General features: G+C 38.0%; 1 protein-coding gene and 1 pseudogene across 1 annotated transcript; one reads left to right on the top strand and one right to left on the bottom strand.

Moving 5' to 3' along the window:
* The first annotated feature begins 1,153 nt into the window (after nucleotides 1–1,153).
* Nucleotides 1,154–14,807, top strand: LOC137744405 (E3 ubiquitin-protein ligase UPL7-like; annotated as a pseudogene).
* Nucleotides 14,808–15,446: 639 nt separating this feature from the next.
* Nucleotides 15,447–21,930, bottom strand: LOC137744404 (GDSL esterase/lipase At5g03820-like). The gene is made up of 6 exons (XM_068484226.1): nucleotides 21,868–21,930; nucleotides 17,779–18,022; nucleotides 17,572–17,702; nucleotides 17,253–17,483; nucleotides 16,576–16,831; nucleotides 15,447–15,655 (listed from the first exon to the last, which is right to left on the bottom strand). Exons 1-6 carry the CDS (start codon nucleotides 21,928–21,930, stop codon nucleotides 15,462–15,464), a joined length of 1,119 nt encoding a protein of 372 aa, XP_068340327.1. The 3' UTR covers nucleotides 15,447–15,461.

Raw genomic sequence — 21,930 nt, 5'->3', positions numbered from 1 at the left:
GAGGGGGCAATGTTTGGGCCTAAAATATCTTGGGCAGGCCGAGCAGTCAGATGTGCTCGGCCCAAGGTAATAACAGATGCTATGGGCCGGATTATAAAACCCGGGCCAGCTGGCAGGGTCAGCCGAATCCTATCTCAAGAGGTCCAGATAAATAGGAAGGATGGAGGAAATCCTGGTGCAACCAGGATTCTCGACCAGCAAGAAATAAAGCCTCAAAGGGAGGAAGATTCAGAATCCCAGTGGGAGTAGGTTTGTTCGAACCAGAATCGAAATGGGACAAGGACTCCCAATCCAAATCAGAGGAGGTTTCAAGGAATGGGGTACTATAAATACACGAGATCATGCAACATAATAGAGGACCTTCACAATCAGCATACAATTGCCCTGCGCAAAACCTCTCAAACACCTTGAGATTTTTTCCTTTTCTTTTCCTGCCGACACACCTTCAGTTTGGATAAACAGCACTGTGGAAGCGCCCGGCGAGCACCTTCAGTTTGGATAAACAGCACTGCTGCCGCAGAATTAGCCGACCGAGAAGCACCTTCAGTTTGGATAAACAGCACTGCGTCGAGGTCGACCGATTATCTATCCAAGTCTCGGTCGAGAAAGGTTTTCGAACCTTTGTTGGCAGAGGTCACCTTGCTAAGCTTTCTCGGCATAGTTAGGTGTTACGAATCACATTGCTCGGCGTACAGGACGCCGAGTGGTTTTATGATTGGATACTCGCAAGTAGGTTTCAGGGTTCGGCATTCCGACGGCCGAACTACGTTTACCATCAAGACATACATCACGTTCGAGTACCTGTGCCCATACACCTTGGTCTCGATTCGACGTGCTTATACTCTCACGAATATAATCACGGTGACCGAATCGGGCTCCGACGATTATTGAACTCCGCAGAATTGGCAGCCTTGTCTTCAGGCTGTAGAACTCAGAGACCGAGAGCGTTCCTTCCTCGGTCGCAATCGCAAGATACAGAAGTCAACGACGCGCTCCAAGCGACATCAACAAATTTTACTCCTCGGCCGAGCTCGGCCGACGAGTTGGCACGCCCCGCATTCAACCGAAGGATGTAGTTAGCTTACTAGTTACTCGGCCTGCGCGCCACGTAGGTTTTGTAATTATTAGGGTCAACAATCCCCTACAAAATAACATGGCATTGGGCTCATCTGTTGCATCTCCCAAGGTTGAGGACTCAAGGAAACAACTTTTGGGTCCATTAAATTCGGGTTTTAAATTGAAAGCAATCGGTTCGAGGTTGTTGGAGAACAATTTAGAAACAAAAATAACAGAAATACAGAACTTGAAATACTTATACTTTATTACTAAAAAAATACTTGCAATACAGAATGAAATTACATAATAAATACAGAAATTAAAATGATACTAACTTGAGTGAATCAAAGGTAGAGGCTAGCGCAAAAGCTATGTCTTTCGAATAGTATTTTCGTCCCACTCTTGTGCTTGTGGTTCTACAACGTCTACTCGACCAGGATACAACTACCTAATTCTACAACCTGCACTAGATTATAGAATTCTAGCAAATTGTTTTGTGTGTTTTACTTTCTGGGAATTTTGTATGGATGAAAAAAAGGAAGAAAAGTTGAAGATACTTGGAAACTGTGATTGTGGATATATAAGTTGTTTCACACCCTTTCAAATACCTGTTCAGCGTATTTGAAAATACATAACTCTTTCTAAGAGCTGTGTCTATAAATCAAAACGTTTTTTAATTAATAAATTAATTAAAAACTTAATCCAAAATTAAAATTAATGAATCTGATTAATTTTAACTTCCAAGGCCCCAATGAATCTAACTAATTTTAACTTCCAAGTAAAGGAGGTATGCCTGGCGCATGACTTGATAAAAAGTGAAGAGTTTTTGTCATAAATGGTCTTTGAATTTGACTCACCTCGTCAGAATGGTCTCTGAATTTGAAAATTAATCAATGTAATCCTTAAAAATGGATGTCACAAATCAATGTGATCCTTCCATTAAATATCTGTCAAAAATTTTGTTGTCGGATAATGTGGCACATATCTTAGTCCCATAAGTCTAATTAAATATTTTTATTTGATTAAAAATATTTAAATAATAAAGGTTTTTTTTTGTTCTTATTTAATTTTGTGTTTTCAGAGAGTGTGGAGGCGCTACAGGGCCGTGAAGATGGCGGCGTTGGAGGTTCGAAGAGAGTGGGAGAAAGTGGTGGAATAGTATGTTGAGTTAGCCTTCAATGCAACATGGATTTCCAGCAATGTGGTGAGGCCTTTTCTTTTCTTTATTACTTGTTTTTCTACTTGGCATAGGAACATTCAAACTACAGAAATGTGCTCTATGAAGACCTGCTTTCAGATTCTACTGGAAAGCGTGAATTCTACTGGTATGCTTCTTTTTTACAGTTGACTAGTTTTCTCTGCGTGTTTTAGCTGTTGGGTTGATTTCATTTTTCGTGTGTAGATTCAAAGAAGAACTTTTGTTCATTGGCAATCGGCACCCTTGAAGAGAGAAGAATCTGGAGTTATCAGTCAAGGAAGCTGATTTCTCTCTGCATGTTTGTTCTTTCTAAGTGTGACACGTCCCGTGCACTGGGTCAAGTTATTGTTGCTCTCACCTCCTGAGCAATGCGTTTTGTTGTTGTCTTAACTGATTTCAAAGGATGGAAGAGCGTTGCTGAGCATGACTGCCAGAGTGCAGATGCAGCAGTGAAGAATTTAGTTCGATTTATGGGGACTGGTGAAAGTGATCTTTACCTATCTATTAGAAGATACATTAGCACATTGGATGCTCCTGGATTTTCACGGATAAGCAGTAACATACAAAGAGATGATAGTTTTCTGATTACAGCAAGTACAATAACTTTAGCTCTCAGGCCATTTCATCTAGCAAAGTTTGATTCAGATGGTTCTGGCTCATTGGATGCCCATTATGTTGCCGAGAAGTACTGCGTGTTTCTACTTACAATTCCTTGTCTTACTCAACGCCTTCCAGCTGTGCTTATATCTGCTATGAGGCACCAGTCCATTCTCTCACCTTGTTTCCAGACGTTACTGGTAAGGCTCATTAAATTTGAACCTAGTAAGTGCAAATTCATTTTAGTAAGGTATTTCCTTTAATATACACTCTCATTAGAATATGTCTTTGTAGATTTATCAGTGGTTATGATAACCCTTCTTTTGGATATGAAGAGCCAACTTGCTTGTAGGAATCTATGTATAACTAGTGAGCAACAGTTGCATAATTCCAAGCTTAAACTGGCATTTCAAGTTGAAATCGTAGCTATCTCTTTTCCATGTAAAAGGGATCCATGCCAACCAATACGTCGACGTGATGCCAATTTAGTATGAGTGGGCCAGTTTAGGGAAAAGAAAAAAATTAATCTTATTAAGATTTTGGGAATAGCATATCTCTTCTTCCGAAAAAAATACATGCTTTATCAAACAATTATATTGGATGGGGAATTAATTTTATTAATGGTTCAATACTTTGTGACACTTACTAATAGGTAAATGTGAACATATTGTTGAAGGTACCTTGCAGTTGCTAGTAACAATGACTCGGAACATTTCTCCATAGGAGACAACCTTTTTCATATATTTTATTTTGACATTCTCAACTTGTGTAATCAGTGAGCAGATTCATTATTAAGTATGTATGATATTGGTTCTGTATTTTGTTCATTCTTCATAAATTGCATGCATCCCTCTATATGTCTTTCTATCTATGTTATGTGAATTTTCAAAAGTTTTGTCATCGCATTTGGGGTTATAATTGCACATAAGTGATTAAAACCTAAGTTCCTTATTTTTTTTTTTTTTTCCTTTTAAATATAACTTCTCAGTCCTGTAATTCCAACATGTGGGACCTGATCAAACTTTTTCAGGTGATGGCAGATTTTGAAGGACAAAATACTAAAGGAGATGTTAGATGTGGATCAATCAAAGGTTCATTTTCTTCCGAAGGTGATTCCCCCAGTTGGTTGGGCTCTTGCAAACATCATATGCCTAGCAACAGGGACAGAGAGTGATTCCGTTGATCCTGGACTCTGTCTCATATGTCTGTGCTGTTAACCCTCTTGCGGAAACCTTATTGTCTATGCTTGAGAATGTTGACTGTGTCAAGGATAAGCAGGCTCTCCAAAGTGATGTTGAAACCCATGAGAAGCCCAATACAGTTTTATGTGAGGGTGAGATCGGTTCCTTTAAGATGTACTTGGATATGTTTAGGCCTATTTCCAACAGTGGCATCTTACAGATCTCTTGGCAACAATGAATAAAGTTGGTGATATTCAAGGGTCTGAGACTTTGACACCAAAAAAAAATTGAACGTTTAGGGAAGTTGGAACTGCTAGATATTGTGCATTTATATTCTTACACGCTCAGAATATTTTCATTCTTGAACCCCACAGTTGGGTCGTTTCCTGTCCTTAACATGCTTTCTTTTACTCCTGGGTTTCTTGTGAATCTGTGGAGAGCCTTGGAAACTTACCTTTTTCCTGGGGATGGTCACACTGCTCTTGAGTATTATGATTGTATCAGTGGTGGTGTAAAAAAAGATGAGGCTTTTGAGAGAAAACTAAAACACACCAACAATGATGGAGTTAATAAGTGGGTCACTGTTCTTCATAAAATTACTGGCAAGTTGCAAGCAGGCGTTGATAATACAAATTTGAGTGATAGTCAACCTAAGCCTAGATTTGTTCATGAGGATTCTTCTGATTTTTGGGATATAGAACCTGTGAGGCATGGCCCTCAAGGTATTTCAAAAGACATGTCATGCATTTTTTATCTTTTCTGTTCAAGCTATTCGCACCTGCTTTTGATTCTTGATGATGTAGAGTTTTACGAGAAACAGGTAAATAGTTTAAGGTTTTTCTAAGTTTCTATGTTTGCACTGATTTCTTGGATTAGTCAATTCTAATCATTTGAGCATTTCAATAGGTGCCATTCACACTGGAGCAACAACTGAAAATTGCATCTGTTCTCAATACATTAGTTTATAATGGATTTTCTCAAACTATTGGACAGCAGGATAGACCCCTTATGGAATCTGCAATCAGATGCTTGCATTTAATGTATGAAGGGGATTGCAGGCACCAGTTCTGCCCCTTTGTTTTGTGGCTTGCACCTGCTAGAAAGAACCGCCCTCCAATTGCTGTAGCTGCCAGAACTCGCGAAGTTTTCTCAACAAATGTAGGATCAGATGATGCTCCAGTCGTTCCAAGTATAGGCTCTGTTATAACTACAACTCCACATGTATTTCCATTTGAAGAAAGGTATGGAAATAATTGACAAACCAAAAACTTAATTGATTGCATAGTTCAAAGTTGTTTCTTCTGTATTGTAGGGTTGTTTGTTTACTTTCTTAACTTTGGAGAAGCCTTGTTTTTCTTGGTTGTTGAAACCCCTTTTTGGGTTTTTGGGGCCATTGAATGACCTGTTATTGGCTTCCACTTTCATACGCAGGGGCGAAGCTAGAAAGTTAGTTCACAGGAGCAGGAGGAGGAGGGGGGGGGGGGCACAAATAAGCAGTGGCGGATATAGGTCCTCATGGAATCCCTTTTTTTTTTTTTTTTTCAATTTTTCTAACTGAGCCATTTTGTTGAGCACTTGACAAACCCATACACGTTGTGTGCTTAGCGTACATCCCCAACCTTTGTGCCGTATTAATTGTATATTTAGGTCAATATTGTTATAGTGAACAAAGAGATAAATCATATGTGTATAGGACCGGCAGGTCAAGTTTATAAGACACGAGAGGAGGGAGGGTTAGTGGGCCTATTATTATTTTAAGAAAAATGACTAATTTTAAACTTTTTTCAAAATGGTGTTGTTTCCCTGAAAACTTATAGGATTTTTCTCTGTTTCTTCATCATGAGACATGAGCTGCCATAACCGGCTTTGCAACTAATTAAACTTTTGTGTTATATTCGCCTCTTGGTGGTTTTGGATGAGGAACGAATGATAGAGTTGGTGGTGTTGAGTTGATTATTATTCGCCATAGTCTGATTCGACTTTGTATCGTGTGACAAAAGGCGGCTACGATTTAAGCAGGACCATGATTCTTGCTCAGATCGACCACCATTTTTTTAGGCCATTAATTGGGTTTTTGTGGTGTTGTGGGGGGGGGGGGGGTGGGTGTTTGTGGGGGGGCCCTGGTCATATGCCTTGGGGTTGAACAGGTTTGTTGACTTCAATGTTTGGTTTCTTTCTATGTGTTTGCAAGTGAGAGTGCGGAAGTTCTTCAATGCAATATGCATATGTGGCTTCTCTGGCTTGTGAGGTTGAGTGAGCACTGGCAGGTGGGTGGGTTGGTAGGGCTTGTTCAACTCCGATTCTTCATTGTCCATATGATTCTTCACTGCCTTTGACGATATCGACTTATGTTCCTCACTACCAACTTTTTTAGTTTAAACTTTGACATTATTATTTTAACTTAGGTTTTGAAAATCTTAAAGATGTCTGCTCTGAATTATTCTATATTTATTATCCCGGCAGAGTTGAGATGTTTAGAGAGCTTATCAAGATGGACAAAGCCTCCAGAAAAATGGCTGGTGACGTTGCTGGACCTGGTTCACGATCAGTTGAGATAGTAGTTCTGTTGGTATTTGACAGTTTACTAACTCAATACCAAAATATGTGGGTGATAAGTTTACAAACTCTATCACACCTCTTTCACTTTGCACTCTCAAATAAAATTGGACAAAGAAAGAAATAGAGAAAGGAGGGAAGCAACAAGCTTTGGCAAAACACTGGGACTTTGATATACGAAAAAGGTTTACAAACTGTTGGAATAAAAAAGCTTACAAGCTTCTTCACAATTGGAAGTGGGATTCGGATGGGATGATTTACAATGCTTGAGAACTTGGGTATTTATAGCAAACCAAATGATTAAACTAAGATTATTTATTACCACACAAAACACATTAATTGCACCTAATAATTTTTATTCAACCATACCTAACATTGCCTAACTTTCCATGCCTAACTTTGACATTGATTTTCAACAATAGCTAGCAGCAACCTGTTTTGATTTGAATTTCCAACACACCTCCTCAAATCAAAACGCCTTCATTCCTAGCATTTCACGCAGTAGCCGGAATGTTTCAATTGGCAATGGCTTTGTGAAGATGTCTACCACTTGTTCCTTGGTGTGACAGTAGACAAGTTCAATTGTCTTTTGCTTCACATGGTCCCTTAGAAAATGGAACCTGGTATCAATGTGCTTGCTCCTTCCATGTTGAACAGGATTCTTTGCAAGTTTGATTGCAGACACGTTATCTACGTGAATCACTGTCGATTCCACTTGTGGATGACACACTGACTTCAACAGATTTCTTAACCAAATTGCCTCACACACGGTTGAGGCTACAGCAACATACTCGGCTTCACATGATGACAAAGCAACAATTGATTGCTTCTTTGAAGTCCATGAGAAAGCTGTTGATCCTAGAAAAAACACATAGCCAGTTGTGCTTTTCCTTTCATCTTGGTCACCTCCCCAATCACTATCTGAATAACCAAATAATTTTGCATCTTCACCAAAATTATAAAATAGACCATAGTTTAGAGTACCTCTTATGTACCTCAAAATTCTCTTGGCGGCCAGCCAATGAGACTCCCTTGGTGTTTCCATGTATCGACTCACGAGTCCAACACCATAAACTATATCAGGTCTTGTGATTGTAAGGTACCTTAGGCTTCCAACGAGGCTTTTGTACACTGTTGAGTTTACAAACTCACCCTCTCCTCCTTTGGACAGCTTCAATCCAGTTGCGACTGGGGTATTGACAGTGTTGCACTTGTCCATATTGAACTTCTTCAATATGTCTCTCATGTACCTTTGTTGAGAGATGTAGATACCATCACTTTCTTGCTTCACTTCTATGCCAAGAAAGTATGACATTAATCCATTGTCAGTCATCTCGAATTCACTGAACATGGATTGCTTGAACTCATGGAACATTGCCTCATTGTTTCCTGTAAACAATAAATCATCTACATAGAGACAAATAATTAAGAACTCCCCTTTTTCACCATTCTTCATGTAAACTGAATGCTCGTATGGACATTTCTGAAATCCATTTTGGTGAAGGTAGTTGTCGATCCTTGAGTTCCAAGCTCGTGGTGCTTGCTTGAGGCCGTACAAAGCCTTCTTCAAACGATACACCTTATCTTCTTCTCCTTGTACTTGGAAGCCTTCAGGTTGTTCCACGTACACTTCTTCCTCAAGTACTCCATTAAGGAAGGCTGACTTGACATCTAGTTGATAAATTTTCCATTTATGATGTGCGGCAAGAGAGATTAGCAATCTTACCGTGTCAAGTCTCGCAACTGGAGCATAGACTTCATCATAGTCCACTCCATACTTCTGTTTGTAGCCCTTTGCTACAAGCCTTGATTTGTATCGATCCACACTCCCATCTGCAGTGCGTTTGATCTTGTAAACCCACTTGACACCAATAGCCTTCTGATTTGGTGGGAGCTTTGTCAGCTCCCAAGTGTCATTCTTCTCGATGGCATGGATCTCTTCTTCCATGGCTTTCTTCCAACAATCTTCTTCCACAGCTTCATTGAATGAGAAAGGCTCGTGGTCTGCATACAAGCAGAAAAGCTTGGTTTCTTCTTCTTCTTCTTATCCATAAATCTCTGTGAGACTCCTTAACCTCACTGGAGTTGAGGAGCTGCTTTCCTCACTAGATGTAGGACCACTCCTTGCAATTCTGTGCACTGGAGTTGTTGTGATTGTTTGAGCAGGCTGTTGCTCAATCGGTGGTACAACTTCTGGTTCTTCAAAATCAGTGGAGACGATCTTCTCTTTACTGACTTCTTTGTTGTTCCACGTCCATGTCTCTTCCTCACTGAAGATGACATCTCTACTAACCACTAGTTTGCCAGTTAGTGGGTTGTAGAGCTTGTATGCCTTGGACTCTTCACTATAGCCCACAAACACACACTTCTCACCTCTATCATCAAGTTTCCTCCTCTTGGCTTCTGGAACTTGAGCATATGCAACACACCCAAAAATTCTTAGGTGTGTAACATTCGGCTTGTATCCACTCCAAGCCTCTTGTGGTGTCATCCTCTTGACACTCTTTGTTGGACATCGATTCAACAAATAAATCGAACAAGCTACAGCTTCTGCCCATAACTCTTTTGGCAAATTCTTCTCCTTAAGCATAGACCTTGTCATGTCAAGGATGGTTCGATTCTTTCTTTCGGCTATCCCATTTTGCTGTGGGGTATAGGCAGCAGTAAGTTGATGCCTAATTCCTTGCTCCTTGCAGTATGCTTGGAAAGCATTGGAGGTGTACTCTCCACCTCTATCTGATCTCACAGCCACAAGCTTGTGGTTACTTTCTGCCTCTGTGAGTGCCTTGAACTCCTTGAAAATTTTTAGGGCAGCTGACTTCTCCTTGAGAAAATAGACCCAAGTCTTTCTACTGAAATCATCAATGAAGGTAATAAAATACCTATTACCTCTATAAGACATGGGATCCAATGGACCACATATATCTGTGTGCACCAACTGCAGTGGTGCCTTTGCTCTCTATGTATCACCAACAGGGAACGATAGTCGTGCTTGCTTGCCAAGCACACAACCTTCACATACTTGGCGTGTGGCTTCAATCTGGGGTAGACCACGAACCATTCCTCCACTTGACAGCAACTTTAGGCCATTGAAATTAAGATGGCCAAATCGAAGATGCCATTTCCATGACTCATCTTCCATTACACCGATGTTGCAGCTTCCAATCTTTGTGTTCAAATTCAACGGAAACATCTGGTTGTTTGACATTCGAACACGTGCAATAAGCTTTCTCCTTGCATTCCTGAGAGTGAGAAGCATGTTCTCCATATGTATAATGTACCCTTTCTGGAGCAGTTGACCAATGCTCAGAATGTTGCTCTTCATACCTGGTATGTAGTAGGTATCAGAGATGTATTCTTCTCTTCCATCCTTCTGGATGATCTTGATCTTCCCTTTGCCTTCAACTGGCAACTTTGAGGAGTCACCAAGACTTACAGATCCATAGGCCCCTTCTTTGAGTTCGGCAAAAAACTCCTTCTTTCCACACATGTGATTGCTTGCACCAGAGTCCAAATACCAAACATCTTGTTGGCTACTGGAATCATGGTGTGCTAGTAAGACTGTAAGTTCTTCATCAGTATTTCCACTTGATTCTGCCATATTGACATGCTCACCATTTTTATGTGAACATTCATTGGCATAATGTCCATATTGCTTACAGTTGTGACACTGGATATGCGCCTTTCCTCGAGTAGATCTCCACTCCTGAGACTGACCTTGATTTTGTGCATAGCCTCGACCTCTTCCTCGGGCTCGTCCTCGGCTACGGTTGGATGAGCTCCCACGACGTGAGTTCCACTGCCCATGACCTTTATTTGGTTTGTCAATATTCAACTTTGACTCCAAAGCTTGCTCTAGCGTTGTGGGGCTTGCATTCTTCTGAATGCGTTGCTCGTGAACTAGAAGGGATCCTAGTAGCTCTTCTGCGCTCATCACCTCCAAATCCTTGGATTCCTCAATGGCAGTCACCACATGCTCAAACTTAGATGTGAGTGACCGGAGTATCTTCTCCACAACTCGTACTTCATCGAGTCTCTCGCCATTTCTCCTCATCTGATTTACTATCACAATGAGCCTTGAGTGATAGTCGGAGATGCTCTCCCCTTCATTCATATGAGCAGTTTCAAAATCTGCTCGAAGTGATTGTAACCTCACTTTCTTGACTCGATCTACTCCTTTGTAGATTGTACTGAGTGTATCCCATACTTGCTTGCTCGTTGTTGCTTCTGCAACCTTCTCGAACGTTGAATCTTCCAAACCCTGGTATAGAAGATACAGCGCCTTTTGGTCCTTCTTTCGTAAGTCCTTGAGAGTGTTCCTTTGATCCGCAGTATATACGGCTTCTTGCTCGGCAGTGGGTACAACATACCCACTACTGACAACTTCCCATAGCTCCTGTGATCCAAACAATGCTTTGAATTGGATGCACCATCTTTCATAATTTTCTTTCTTCAATGTGGGAACTTGGAGTTGCACTAAGTTGGACGCCATAACTGCTGCACCTGCCAGAGTGGTATTCTGGCTCTGATACCAATTGTTGGTATTTGACAGTTTACTAACTCAATACCAAAATATGTGGGTGATAAGTTTACAAACTCTATCACACCTCTTTCACTTTGCACTCTCAAATAAAATTGGACAAAGAAAGAAATAGAGAAAGGAGGGAAGCAACAAGCTTTGGCAAAACACTTGGACTTTGATATATGAAAAAGGTTTACAAACTGTTGGAATAAGAAAGCTTACAAGCTTCTTCACAATTGGAAGTGGGATTCGGATGGGATGATTTACAATGCTTGAGAACTTGGGTATTTATAGCAAACCAAATGATTAAACTAAGATTATTTATTACCACACAAAACACATTAATTGCACCTAATAATTTTTATTCAACCATACCTAACATTGCCTAACTTTCCATGCCTAACTTTGACATTGATTTTCAACAATAGCTAGCAGCAACCTGTTTTGATTTGAATTTCCAACAAGTTCGCCGTGGTCATATTGTTGAAGATGGATTTCGGCAATTAAATTCCCTGGGTTCAAGGTTAAAGTCATCAATCCATGTTTCATTTGTCAGTGAATGTGGCCTTCCGGAGGCTGGCCTGGACTACGGTGGATTATCTAAAGAGTTTTTGACAGATATATCAAAAGCAGCCTTTGCTCCTGAGTAAGTTTCAGAGTTTATATAGATAATAATCTATCACAAATTTGGCTTTCTTACGTGGTAGTGGCGTTTTTTTTAAGTCAATTTTCTGAGTCTACCTTTCCGATTATCAGTTATGGGCTATTTTCCCAAACCTCAACATCAGACCGACTTCTAATGCCTAATGCGTCTGCAAGGTTCCTAGAGAATGGTATCCAGATGATTGAATTCCTTCGAAGAGTTGTTGGCAAAGCTCTTTATGAAGGAATTTTGCAAGACTACTCCTTTTCACATGTTTTTGTACAAAAGCTGTTAGGTCGGTATAGCTTTCTTGATGAACTATCAACACTGGATCCAGAGCTTTACAAGAATCTCATGTATGTGAAGGTAAACATTGTATTTGTTTGTTTGTCTTTGTCTCCTTTCTCATTTACTTTCTCAACCATTGGTCAATATTTTGACGATCATGTAACTAAATTGAATTGATGTACTAAGTTTTAAGATAACATTGTAAGACTCTTCAGGATTTACCATAGACGTTTGAAGAGTAAAACTGGGATGACAAAGTAAGGAACTAATGTGCCTTGCTCCTTAAAGGGCTATATTAAATTACCCAACAAAAGAAAGCCTATATGATGCCAAGACCACTTAATGTAAACTTCATAGGGTCCATATGGTGGCATTGCTACCTAAACTCTTTGAAATAAGGTGAGTTTGGTTGCTTTGTCTGAAATGTTTGAGATAAATATATTGGTTCATGTCCAGCTTTAGGTATCTGGAAGTTTCCATTCCAAATTAAGTTTGTCTTACGTGTATTGAAATGCTTTGTCGCGTATTTCATTTCTTGAAAGCTTTTGATCCTTACTTGTGTGGTTATCGCAGCACTATAATGGTGATGTGGAGGAACTCTGTCTTGATTTCACAGTAACTGAAGAATCATTTGGGAAACGGCATGTCGTTGAGCTTAAGCCTGGTGGAAAGCATACTACTGTGACAAACAAGAACAAAATGCAATACATTCATGCAATTGCTGATTATAAGCTTAACCGACAGGTTTATATTTTGTTCCGGTTCAACTAAGGAAAAGATATTTTTTTGTTTTTGAATAATTTACTATTACTGGTGAGAAAATTACCTTGTTTCAATGTTGAACTGCAGATATTTCCATTTTCAAATGCATTCTATAGAGGGCTAGCTGATCTAATATCACCATCCTGATGGGTTTGCTTGTAATTCTAGTGAATGTGAATGTATGACTGCCGGGTGCATTTCTCTACGATTGTACTCATATAAAATATGCTTCTCTTGTAACCTAATGTGCCATTTAGTCTTATGCTCAATATATTGATCATCTTAAAACGTGTAAGTTTAAGTAGTCCCTTTTTTTTATTCCACAATTAGAAAAGTAAAAACATAAAAATGGACTATCATTTTTTGTACTTTGTTCTGTCTTTGGTTTATATACCTGGCTGATAAGGTGACAATTTGGAAAAAAAATATCAATATGAATGGCTTTAAAAAGCGTAGCAGAATTGTTCCTCACTTGCAGCGAATTTGAAGGGGAAAACCAGAGTTTTATTTGTTCATCAATGCGGGAAGCGGGGTCGAACTTGTGACCTCTTCCAACGTTGGGAAGAGAAGCCATTAACCAAGAGCTATTTGGCAAGAAGAAAAATGTTGAAATCTGACAATAGGGACCAGGGGAATTAAAATATAATAGTCACTTTACCTAACGGATCCCTCTGTAGAGTTATTCTATCCTCAGATTTTCTGGGTGGGAAATAATTATAAGTTTTCTATCCTGATTTTACCATTAAAATATATTCATAATGGCAGTGTAACTGGTCATTACGGTCCAGTATTAAGTCCTCAAATTCACATTTCCTTTAACATTGCTGAACTTTCCTTCTCATGAGTTCAGTTGGTGTCAAATACTGATCTATAACTACTTTATGCAGTTGCTTTCGGGTGGAAACCATGACATTGACGTCGATGATTTAAGGAAGAACACAAGGTACACTGGTGGTTACTCTGACAGGAGCCAAACGATTAAAATCTTTCGGGAGGTATTGACTCATCTTTTGAGGTTGAACGAGCCTATATAAATTCGTGGAATTAGGTTTCCTTGTTTTAATAACGTACACTAGTGGTTTCTCCAAAATGGTTCTTGTAAAATACATGTTCCCGTTTTTTTCTTTTTTTTTTTTTTTTTGAATGAAGCAATATGGAGTTCTGTATTTGTGGCCTATCATCTGTTACACATTCAAGACCCCATATGCTCATATAAACTTATTATGCTGTCTCTCTCTTCCCAACATCTCAGTGCTGATTCATGTCTGACTATCAGAAGAGAAGCAAGTTAACTTTCATCATTATCTGATTTTTGAATGAACAGTCGTATTATTTGTTTTTCATAATCAACGGTGGTATTTGTATTGTATCTTGTCTAATAAGCGCCCATTTGTTATGTGGGATGCCTACAATCCCTTTATGTTTTATTGAGTTTCTTCGTACCATTATCACAGGTAATGAAGGGTTTTGAACCTAAAGAACGTTGTATGCTTCTGAAATTCGTCACCAGTTGTTCTCGAGCTCCATTACTTGGATTCAAGCACCTGCAACCTACTTTTACAATCCATAAGGTACCTTAATTGATCTTACATCTACGTATATGTATGAGTATATACAATCAATTTATCAAACTTACTCAAGAATTTGGTCTTATATAGGTTGCGTGTGATATCCCTATCTGGGATACAATGAGCGGACACGATGTTGAGCGGCTTCCATCAGCCTCAACTTGCTATAATACTCTGAAGGTACAATAAAGGGAGAAATACCCCCTATCCCTTCTAATTTATCAATAACATTACAAAGGACGGGGTTCAGAAATGCTACCAGACTACAACGTATATCTGTGGGCCAATTACGCTCATTTTTTTGGGGCTACAAATAACACTTATTTTTTTTCATCCTATGTGATGCCTGCAGCTTCCAACTTACAAACGTCCAAGCACTTTGAGAGACAAACTTCTCTATGCAATCGGTTCCAATGCAGGATTTGAACTTTCCTAAGGTCTCGGCTATTACCTTTTTCTTCTTGCCTTACTGAACCTTAATCCTATCTTGTACTAACAGTATTTCTCACCAGTTACATACTGAACTCAGATGAATTTTGATTGTCATCGTACGGATTTTTAAAGGCATAAACTATTACATATAGGTCATACCCATCTTGGCAGAGAATAACCCATAACCTCGTATTCTTGTCCAGATTAGTCATTCCAGAGAATCCAGACAGAAGATAGAAGATATTAGAAACGGAAGAGAAATACTTTAAATTATCTGATAAGATGGTAACTACACCCAATGATTGCCTTGTAAGTTTTCATTTTTCCGTTTCATATATAAAAAGATTTGGCAAATCATTGAGTAAGCATCAGTTATGTAGCTTCAGGTTCATGCACGGGATTTACTTTCACTGACTTAGAACCTGTGTACAGATTACCGAACTGCGTCACGATCTTATTAACACTAGGGATCTAAACCCATGAACTTTCATAGTGAGAACATGAAGTGGCATTCTTACATGAATAGCAAAGCAACTTCACATTATGAGGAAACTAAATTCTTGAACTAAAGCCTCTAAGTACCAAGATATTATCATATAACATTGTATAAGATAAAAAGAGTGCAGTAGTATTAGATTATGCCGCTTTGGAAATAGATTCAAGATATGAGGTCAAAACCCTGTTGAAGTAGATCTCCAGCTAAGACCTCGTTAGCAGCTTCAGAGGGATGGAATCCATCCCAAAACACGTAACCAGTCGCATTGGTACATGTTCCTACAGACCTAGAGTTGCAAAGCACAGAGGTCTCTAATGTACCTGTTCCACAACAAGCTCTTCTCGACTCAAAGAACCCTGTCACATTACATCACAGAAATATTAGAAAATCACTACGCTTAGCTCAAACAGATTTTTTATTATATTCATGCAGTGGTCTTGTTTTGTGAATGCTGATTGCTGAATGATGGTTTAATGTGTAAGATAAAGAGGAAATATATTTTACAAGACGCCAAAGAGGAAGCTGAGAATTTTTCCCTTAATATTTACTATCTAGAACTACTTTTGTTCTTAAGCAACGATTTGGATGGGAGGGGACAGAACTTTGTCTTCAGTAAAATGCAATGTATTAAAAGCGTGAGGCGTGGGCGAGGCGTCCGAGGGATAGCCCGACCTAGGTGTGAGGCTTGAGATGAAGCCTCACGGGACTTAAATTTTTTAATAAATACACTGAGCGTACACATATTATATTAAAAAAAGATGATTATTAATCAATAATCACTCTGAGCACACACATATATATACATATATTATATTATATATATTATATATAAAATAGAGGATGAAAAGCACAATGAGCACACATAAAACAATGCACGCAAACAGCACACACATCCATTATATAAAAAAATAAAAATCAGAAAAAAAAAAAAAAAAAAAAAAAAAAGAAGGTAGAGAGACGATAGTGCAAGGAAGAGGTATGAGGCAATTAAAACCCTAGCCAAAATTTGGGTTTGGGACTTAAAAAAACCCCTGAGGCGCACCAAGGCAGCTCCGGCGACGCCTTCCACCCACTCCCCTCAGAATAAAGGTGGCAACCCTCACGCCCAGCCTCAGAGGACACCTAGGCGCGCCCTGAGGCGAGCCTTTTAAAACATTGGTAAAATGTCAAAAATTAAACATTAACATCTTTTATTTTCTCTAGATAATGAAATTTTGTAACTAGTATAGTTTTTATTTTGTTGATTGGTTAACTATTCAACAGAGAATTGCTTTACCATTATCACCAGGATTCATGATCATATCCAGAAGAGGCTGGAAGATATCGAAGACCACAAGCTTGAGGCCTGGAAGCCTATCCTTCAAATCTTGAGATGTGCTGTTTAGCTTATTGTTGAAAGAAATGGCATCTTGGTTTAACCTTGGGACGCATTCGTTGGTTCCAGAGCCAAACATTGTGATCACTGCTGGCAAACACCCAGTTGGTGGTAAGTTTGTGACTCCAATCCTTCGTGCTCCGAGTGCATACAAATTCTGTCAATGTGCTGCTTATGTCATGAGTGTATTTAAAGAAACAGATAGACTGATGTACAATTTGCTGTATCAAACATATCCACTATTATCATCATGCAAATCTAAATCTATATGATCACTACGCATTTAAATCGGTTTTGTGTCACATACATTTAGGTTTGGTCAGCAAACATCATTCAGTAATGTGATTATTTCTTCTTTTTTGGGGATCATGGACAAAACCAATAACTAGATATAGCAAAGATCTGACCAGGTTTGATACCGACTGTTACGTAAAAATAGTTGAGAGGGATGCAATATGATGTTTTGTTTAGAAAAAGCACTTCTACGAGAAGTTGCAGAAGTCTAGAAAAAGTGCTTTTCCATTTATTTTCGGATAAAAGAGAAAGTAAGTACCATATAATCTGAGTTGTGGAGTGACCTGAATGAAAGTGGAGTATGATCTAATGAGAATGTTTGATAACTGGTCAGGTGAGTAGATTCTAAGAAGGGGATTGATATAGTAGTTTTGAATGAAATCACTGATCCCTGCGCTTAGAAGGTGGATGGCACCGGAGAATATGGCACTGGCGTTGTCGCTGCCCACCATACTCACCACTGCATTCTGATACTGCCTATAGTAATTCAGTTGCTGGGTCAGCGAAAGTGCATTCTGCAAAACCAACAGTGATCAGCGTGAGAGAGAGAGAGAGAGAGAGAGAGAGAGAGAGAGAGAGAGGGAGAGATTTTTTACTGTTTACATATAAGAAAGGTGTGTAATCCCAATAGCCAGAAGCAGCTGATGCAAAGTTGACTCCGGTCAGGAGGTTCTGCCCTTTGGCTTCTGGGCTAAGGTAAGCCGGCGGGTATGAGGTGAATCCTAGATATTCAGCTGTGAAAGGCAGTGATAAACTAATTATCTCCAAGTAAAAGGGAGGATAAAAAACAGTTGGTAAAAAGTTATTTACCAGTGAAGTCTGTGGCAAGCTTTCCATTGCAGAATCTTCCAGTTGGTCTATGAGTCACAAAGTCTCTTCCATAAGGAGGGAAGTTTGCCTTGATGGGTGTAGTGAGGTTGTTGTTGTTGCCCACATCAGCAACAGAATCCCCAAAGATGATAAGAGCAGGAACCAGAGGTTCCGCCTGAACCGCTGCGAAAACCAGCACAAGAATGCTCAAGAAAGCCAGGAGTTCACTTGAAATCCCCATTTGCTTTTGTTTGTTCCAACAGTGAAAAACTCACTGGCCAAACACAGAAGGGATATGGAAGAAAAGGTTGGGTTGAGTGAATGAAAAATGAAGAGGGCAGGTGGGGGGGCAATTTAAGGAGAACAAATAGTACCTACATATCTCGTTTTATGAAAGTTGCCCTCGGGTTTAAAAAGCGGTACAAAGCTGCCATTTTCTGGTAAGTAAACATGTTTAGTGCTTATGATATTTGTCCTATTTGTTAGCCTGTTGCAGTGAAAGTGCCATCATTTTGTCCATTTTCTGGGTTTGTTTTGAGGAGGGACAAATGATTTAGTTAAAGCATAAAAAACTTTAATAAAGCTTATGGAAAAATATTGGCCTCTTGTATACTCCTCACGTTATACATCATTCAGGTGCGGTGATCCGGTTGTATCGATGAATCTCTCTACTTTTTGAGGATCTTTCAATATTCAAAACAAAGGCTGGTACATCATGTGTCGTAATACAAGCGGAGGGACAATAAAAATTATATTCTCTCTACTTATACTATGACACGTGGTGTAATGACTTGTGTTTCGAGTTTCTTGTCCATTTTTTCCCATATCGAAGGGCATAGTCTTATAGAGACAGCTTCCTCATCAACGCCCATGTTCAAACTTACAGTAGCTTTTCTCGACATCCTTAATCTTCATAGATGTTGCAAGAGATGTGTACAAATTTACAAATCTTATATGCTGAATTGATCACTTTCCAGTATTTGATCAATATGCTGTCAATATTTAATTTTTTTAATTTTAAACAATAATAACCATTTTAATCAATATGCCAAGAACACATTTTTTTTAATCACGAGAACAGATGTTTGATCAATATCCATAAATCATTTTAATCCTCAAAGTTCGACCGGGAACAAATACTCTGGTTAGAAGATGTGATTGTAAGATAGAGGTTCACGGCCAAAGGGGAAGAAGAAGATTTAGGAAAACTTGAAAAGGGTCTTTAAAAACAAACTTGGACTACTTGCACCTAACGGAAGACAAGGTACAAGATCGAGTGTAGTAGCGTTCTAAAATTCATATATCCCACCCCACTTAGTGGGATAAGATTTTATTGTTGTTTGTATTTTTTTTAGAGAGCTTTAATGAAAAGGGCTTGGGCCAAAATGTTATTTAACCAAAAACCATTTCAAAATGTTATTTAACCAAAACGACTCAAAGTGTAATAAAAAACCATCCAAAACTATTGTCTACGAGTCAAACTTACAAGCCCAACCCACTACAAATCTACAGTTCCGTAAATACCCCTAAACGATTTGATATTGTCTTGATTCTTCACCAACCTCAACCCAGCACAAAACTGCCATAATAACTCCCTGTCTTCCAATTAAATCGAATTCCTCCACTTCAAAAACAACCAAATCAAAGTTCAAATCAAAGTTGAAAAATGAAGCATTCATCGAAACAAGGTTAAAGAAGTTTAGTGGCAGAAACCAGCATTAAAGTGTGGAAAAAAAAAAAAAAAAAAAAAAAAAAAAAAAAAACCAGAACATAAAACTATTTCTGGATAACCCAAAACATAACAATGTTTTTGGAAAAAAAAATCAGATGCCGTGTTTGTTTTGTCTGTGCACAAACAAACACTATATCTGCAAAGAAAAGAACCAAAATCTAGAAACAGTGACTTAAATTCCAAAAACAGTGACTTAAATTTCAGAAATAGTGACTTAGATTCCAAAAACAGTGAATTAGTTCCCGAAACAGTCTATGTTTTAACCTTTGATTTTTTTTTTTTTTTTTTATTTCATGCATCAGTTGATTATATTTTTCAAAAAAAAAAAAAACAGAGTGCTTATTTTGCTTTGAATCCAAATACAATGAATTTCACTATTTCTTTTCTAACTTACATTTAAGAAACAATGTGTCTATTTCATTTAGATCTAGAAATAGTGACTTAGATTCCAGAAACAGTGTTACATAAAATCAAGAAACAATTTATTTTTACAGTCCAGAAACAATGATCCATTTTTATTATTAAATAGCATGCATATCTCAAATTTATTTTCTGGAGAAACAAACGATGAACTCCACTGACGATGAAAAGTTGAAAAACAGTACCTCAAATACCTATGAATAATAACGACGATTACAGTTCAACGAAATAATACAAAATATAAATTAAATAGTATGAGGATCTATATTTTTGTTTCAAAGAAAAAAAAGAAGGTCCGCAAAACAACGATGAACTCCATTAATGATGAAAATCTGGAACTCAACCTAAAAAAGTTAGGGGTAAAATCGACAAATCATAATTTATTATAGTTGGGTCATCTTTAGTTGGACAACTTTAATATGGGTCTTGTACTAATCATTAAACAAAACTTATAACATGGTTTTTTTTTACTAAAACTAAAACTTTTCAAGCCCTTTTCATTAGTTTGCTTTAATGAAAAGGGCTTGGGGCAACAAATATTTAACCAAAAACCATCCCAATAAGTTATTTAACCAAAAGGGCTAAAAGTTTAATAAAAAATCATCCAAAACTATTGTCCACGGGTCAAACTTACAAGCCCAACCCACTACAAATCTACACTTCCGTAAATACCCCTAGATGATTTGATATTGTCTTGATTCTTCACCAACCTCAACCCAGCACGAAACCACCATAATAACTTCATGTCTTCCTATCAAATCAAATTCCTCCATCTCAGAAACAACCAAATCAATGTTCAAATCAAAGTTGAAAAAGGAAGCATTCATCGAAATAAGGTCGAAGAAGTTTAATGGTAGAAACCAACGAAAAAGTGTGTGGAGAAAAAAAAAAAAACCAAAACATAAAACTATTTCTGGATAACCCAAAACATAACACAGTTTCTAGAAAGAAAAAAAAAATCAGATACAATGTTTGTTTTGTCTGTGCACAAACAAACATTGTATCTGGAAAGAAAAGAACCAAAATCTAGAAACAGTGACTTAGTTCCAAAAACAGTTTATGTTTTAACCTTTAATTGTTTCTTTTATTTCATGCATTAGTTGATTATATTTTACAAACATAGTGCTTATTTTGCTTTGAATCCAAATACAATGAATTTCACTATTTCTTTTCTAACTTACATTTAAGAAACAATGTGTCTATTTCATTTGGATCCAGAAACAGTGACTTAGATTCTAGAAACAATAACTTATTTTCCATAAACAGTGTTACTTAAAATCTAGAAATAGTTTATTTTTACAATCCATAAACAGTGACCCGTCATTATTATTAAATAGCATGCAGATCTCAAATTTATTTTCTACAGAAACAAACAATGAACTCCACTGATGATGAAAAGTTGAAAAACAGTACCTCAAATACCTATGAATAATAACGACGATCACAATTCAACAAAATAATACAAAATATAAATTAAATAGCATGAGGATCTATATTTTTGTTTCAAAGAAAAAAAAAGAAGGTCGGCAAAACAACGATGAACTCCATTAATGATGAAAATCTGGAACTCAACCTAAAAAAGTTAGGGGTAAAATCGACAAATCATAATTTATTATAGTTGGGTCATCTTTAGTTAGACTACTTTAATATGGGTTTTGTACTAATCATTAAACAAAACTTATAACATGGTTTTTTTTACTAAAACTAAAACTTTTCAAGCCCTTTCATTAGTTTGCTTTAATGAAAAGGGCTTAGGCCAACAAATATTTAAACAAAAACCATCCCAAAATGTTATTTAACCAAAAGGGCTCAAAGTTTAATAAAAAATCATCCAAAACTATTGTCCAGGGGTTAAACTTACAAGCCCAACCCACTACAAATCTACACTTCCGTAAATACCCCTAGATGATTTGATATTGTCTTGATTCTTCACCAACCTCAACCCAGCACGAAACCAACATAATAACTTCATATCTTCCTATCAAATTGAATTCCTCCAT

The sequence above is a fragment of the Pyrus communis genome, chromosome 9, assembly GCF_963583255.1.
Source record: "Pyrus communis chromosome 9, drPyrComm1.1, whole genome shotgun sequence".
In the NCBI taxonomy this organism is placed as follows: domain Eukaryota; kingdom Viridiplantae; phylum Streptophyta; class Magnoliopsida; order Rosales; family Rosaceae; genus Pyrus; species Pyrus communis.
The sequence above is the reverse complement of the archived record's forward strand: the minus strand, read 5'-3'. Positions and strand labels throughout refer to the sequence as shown.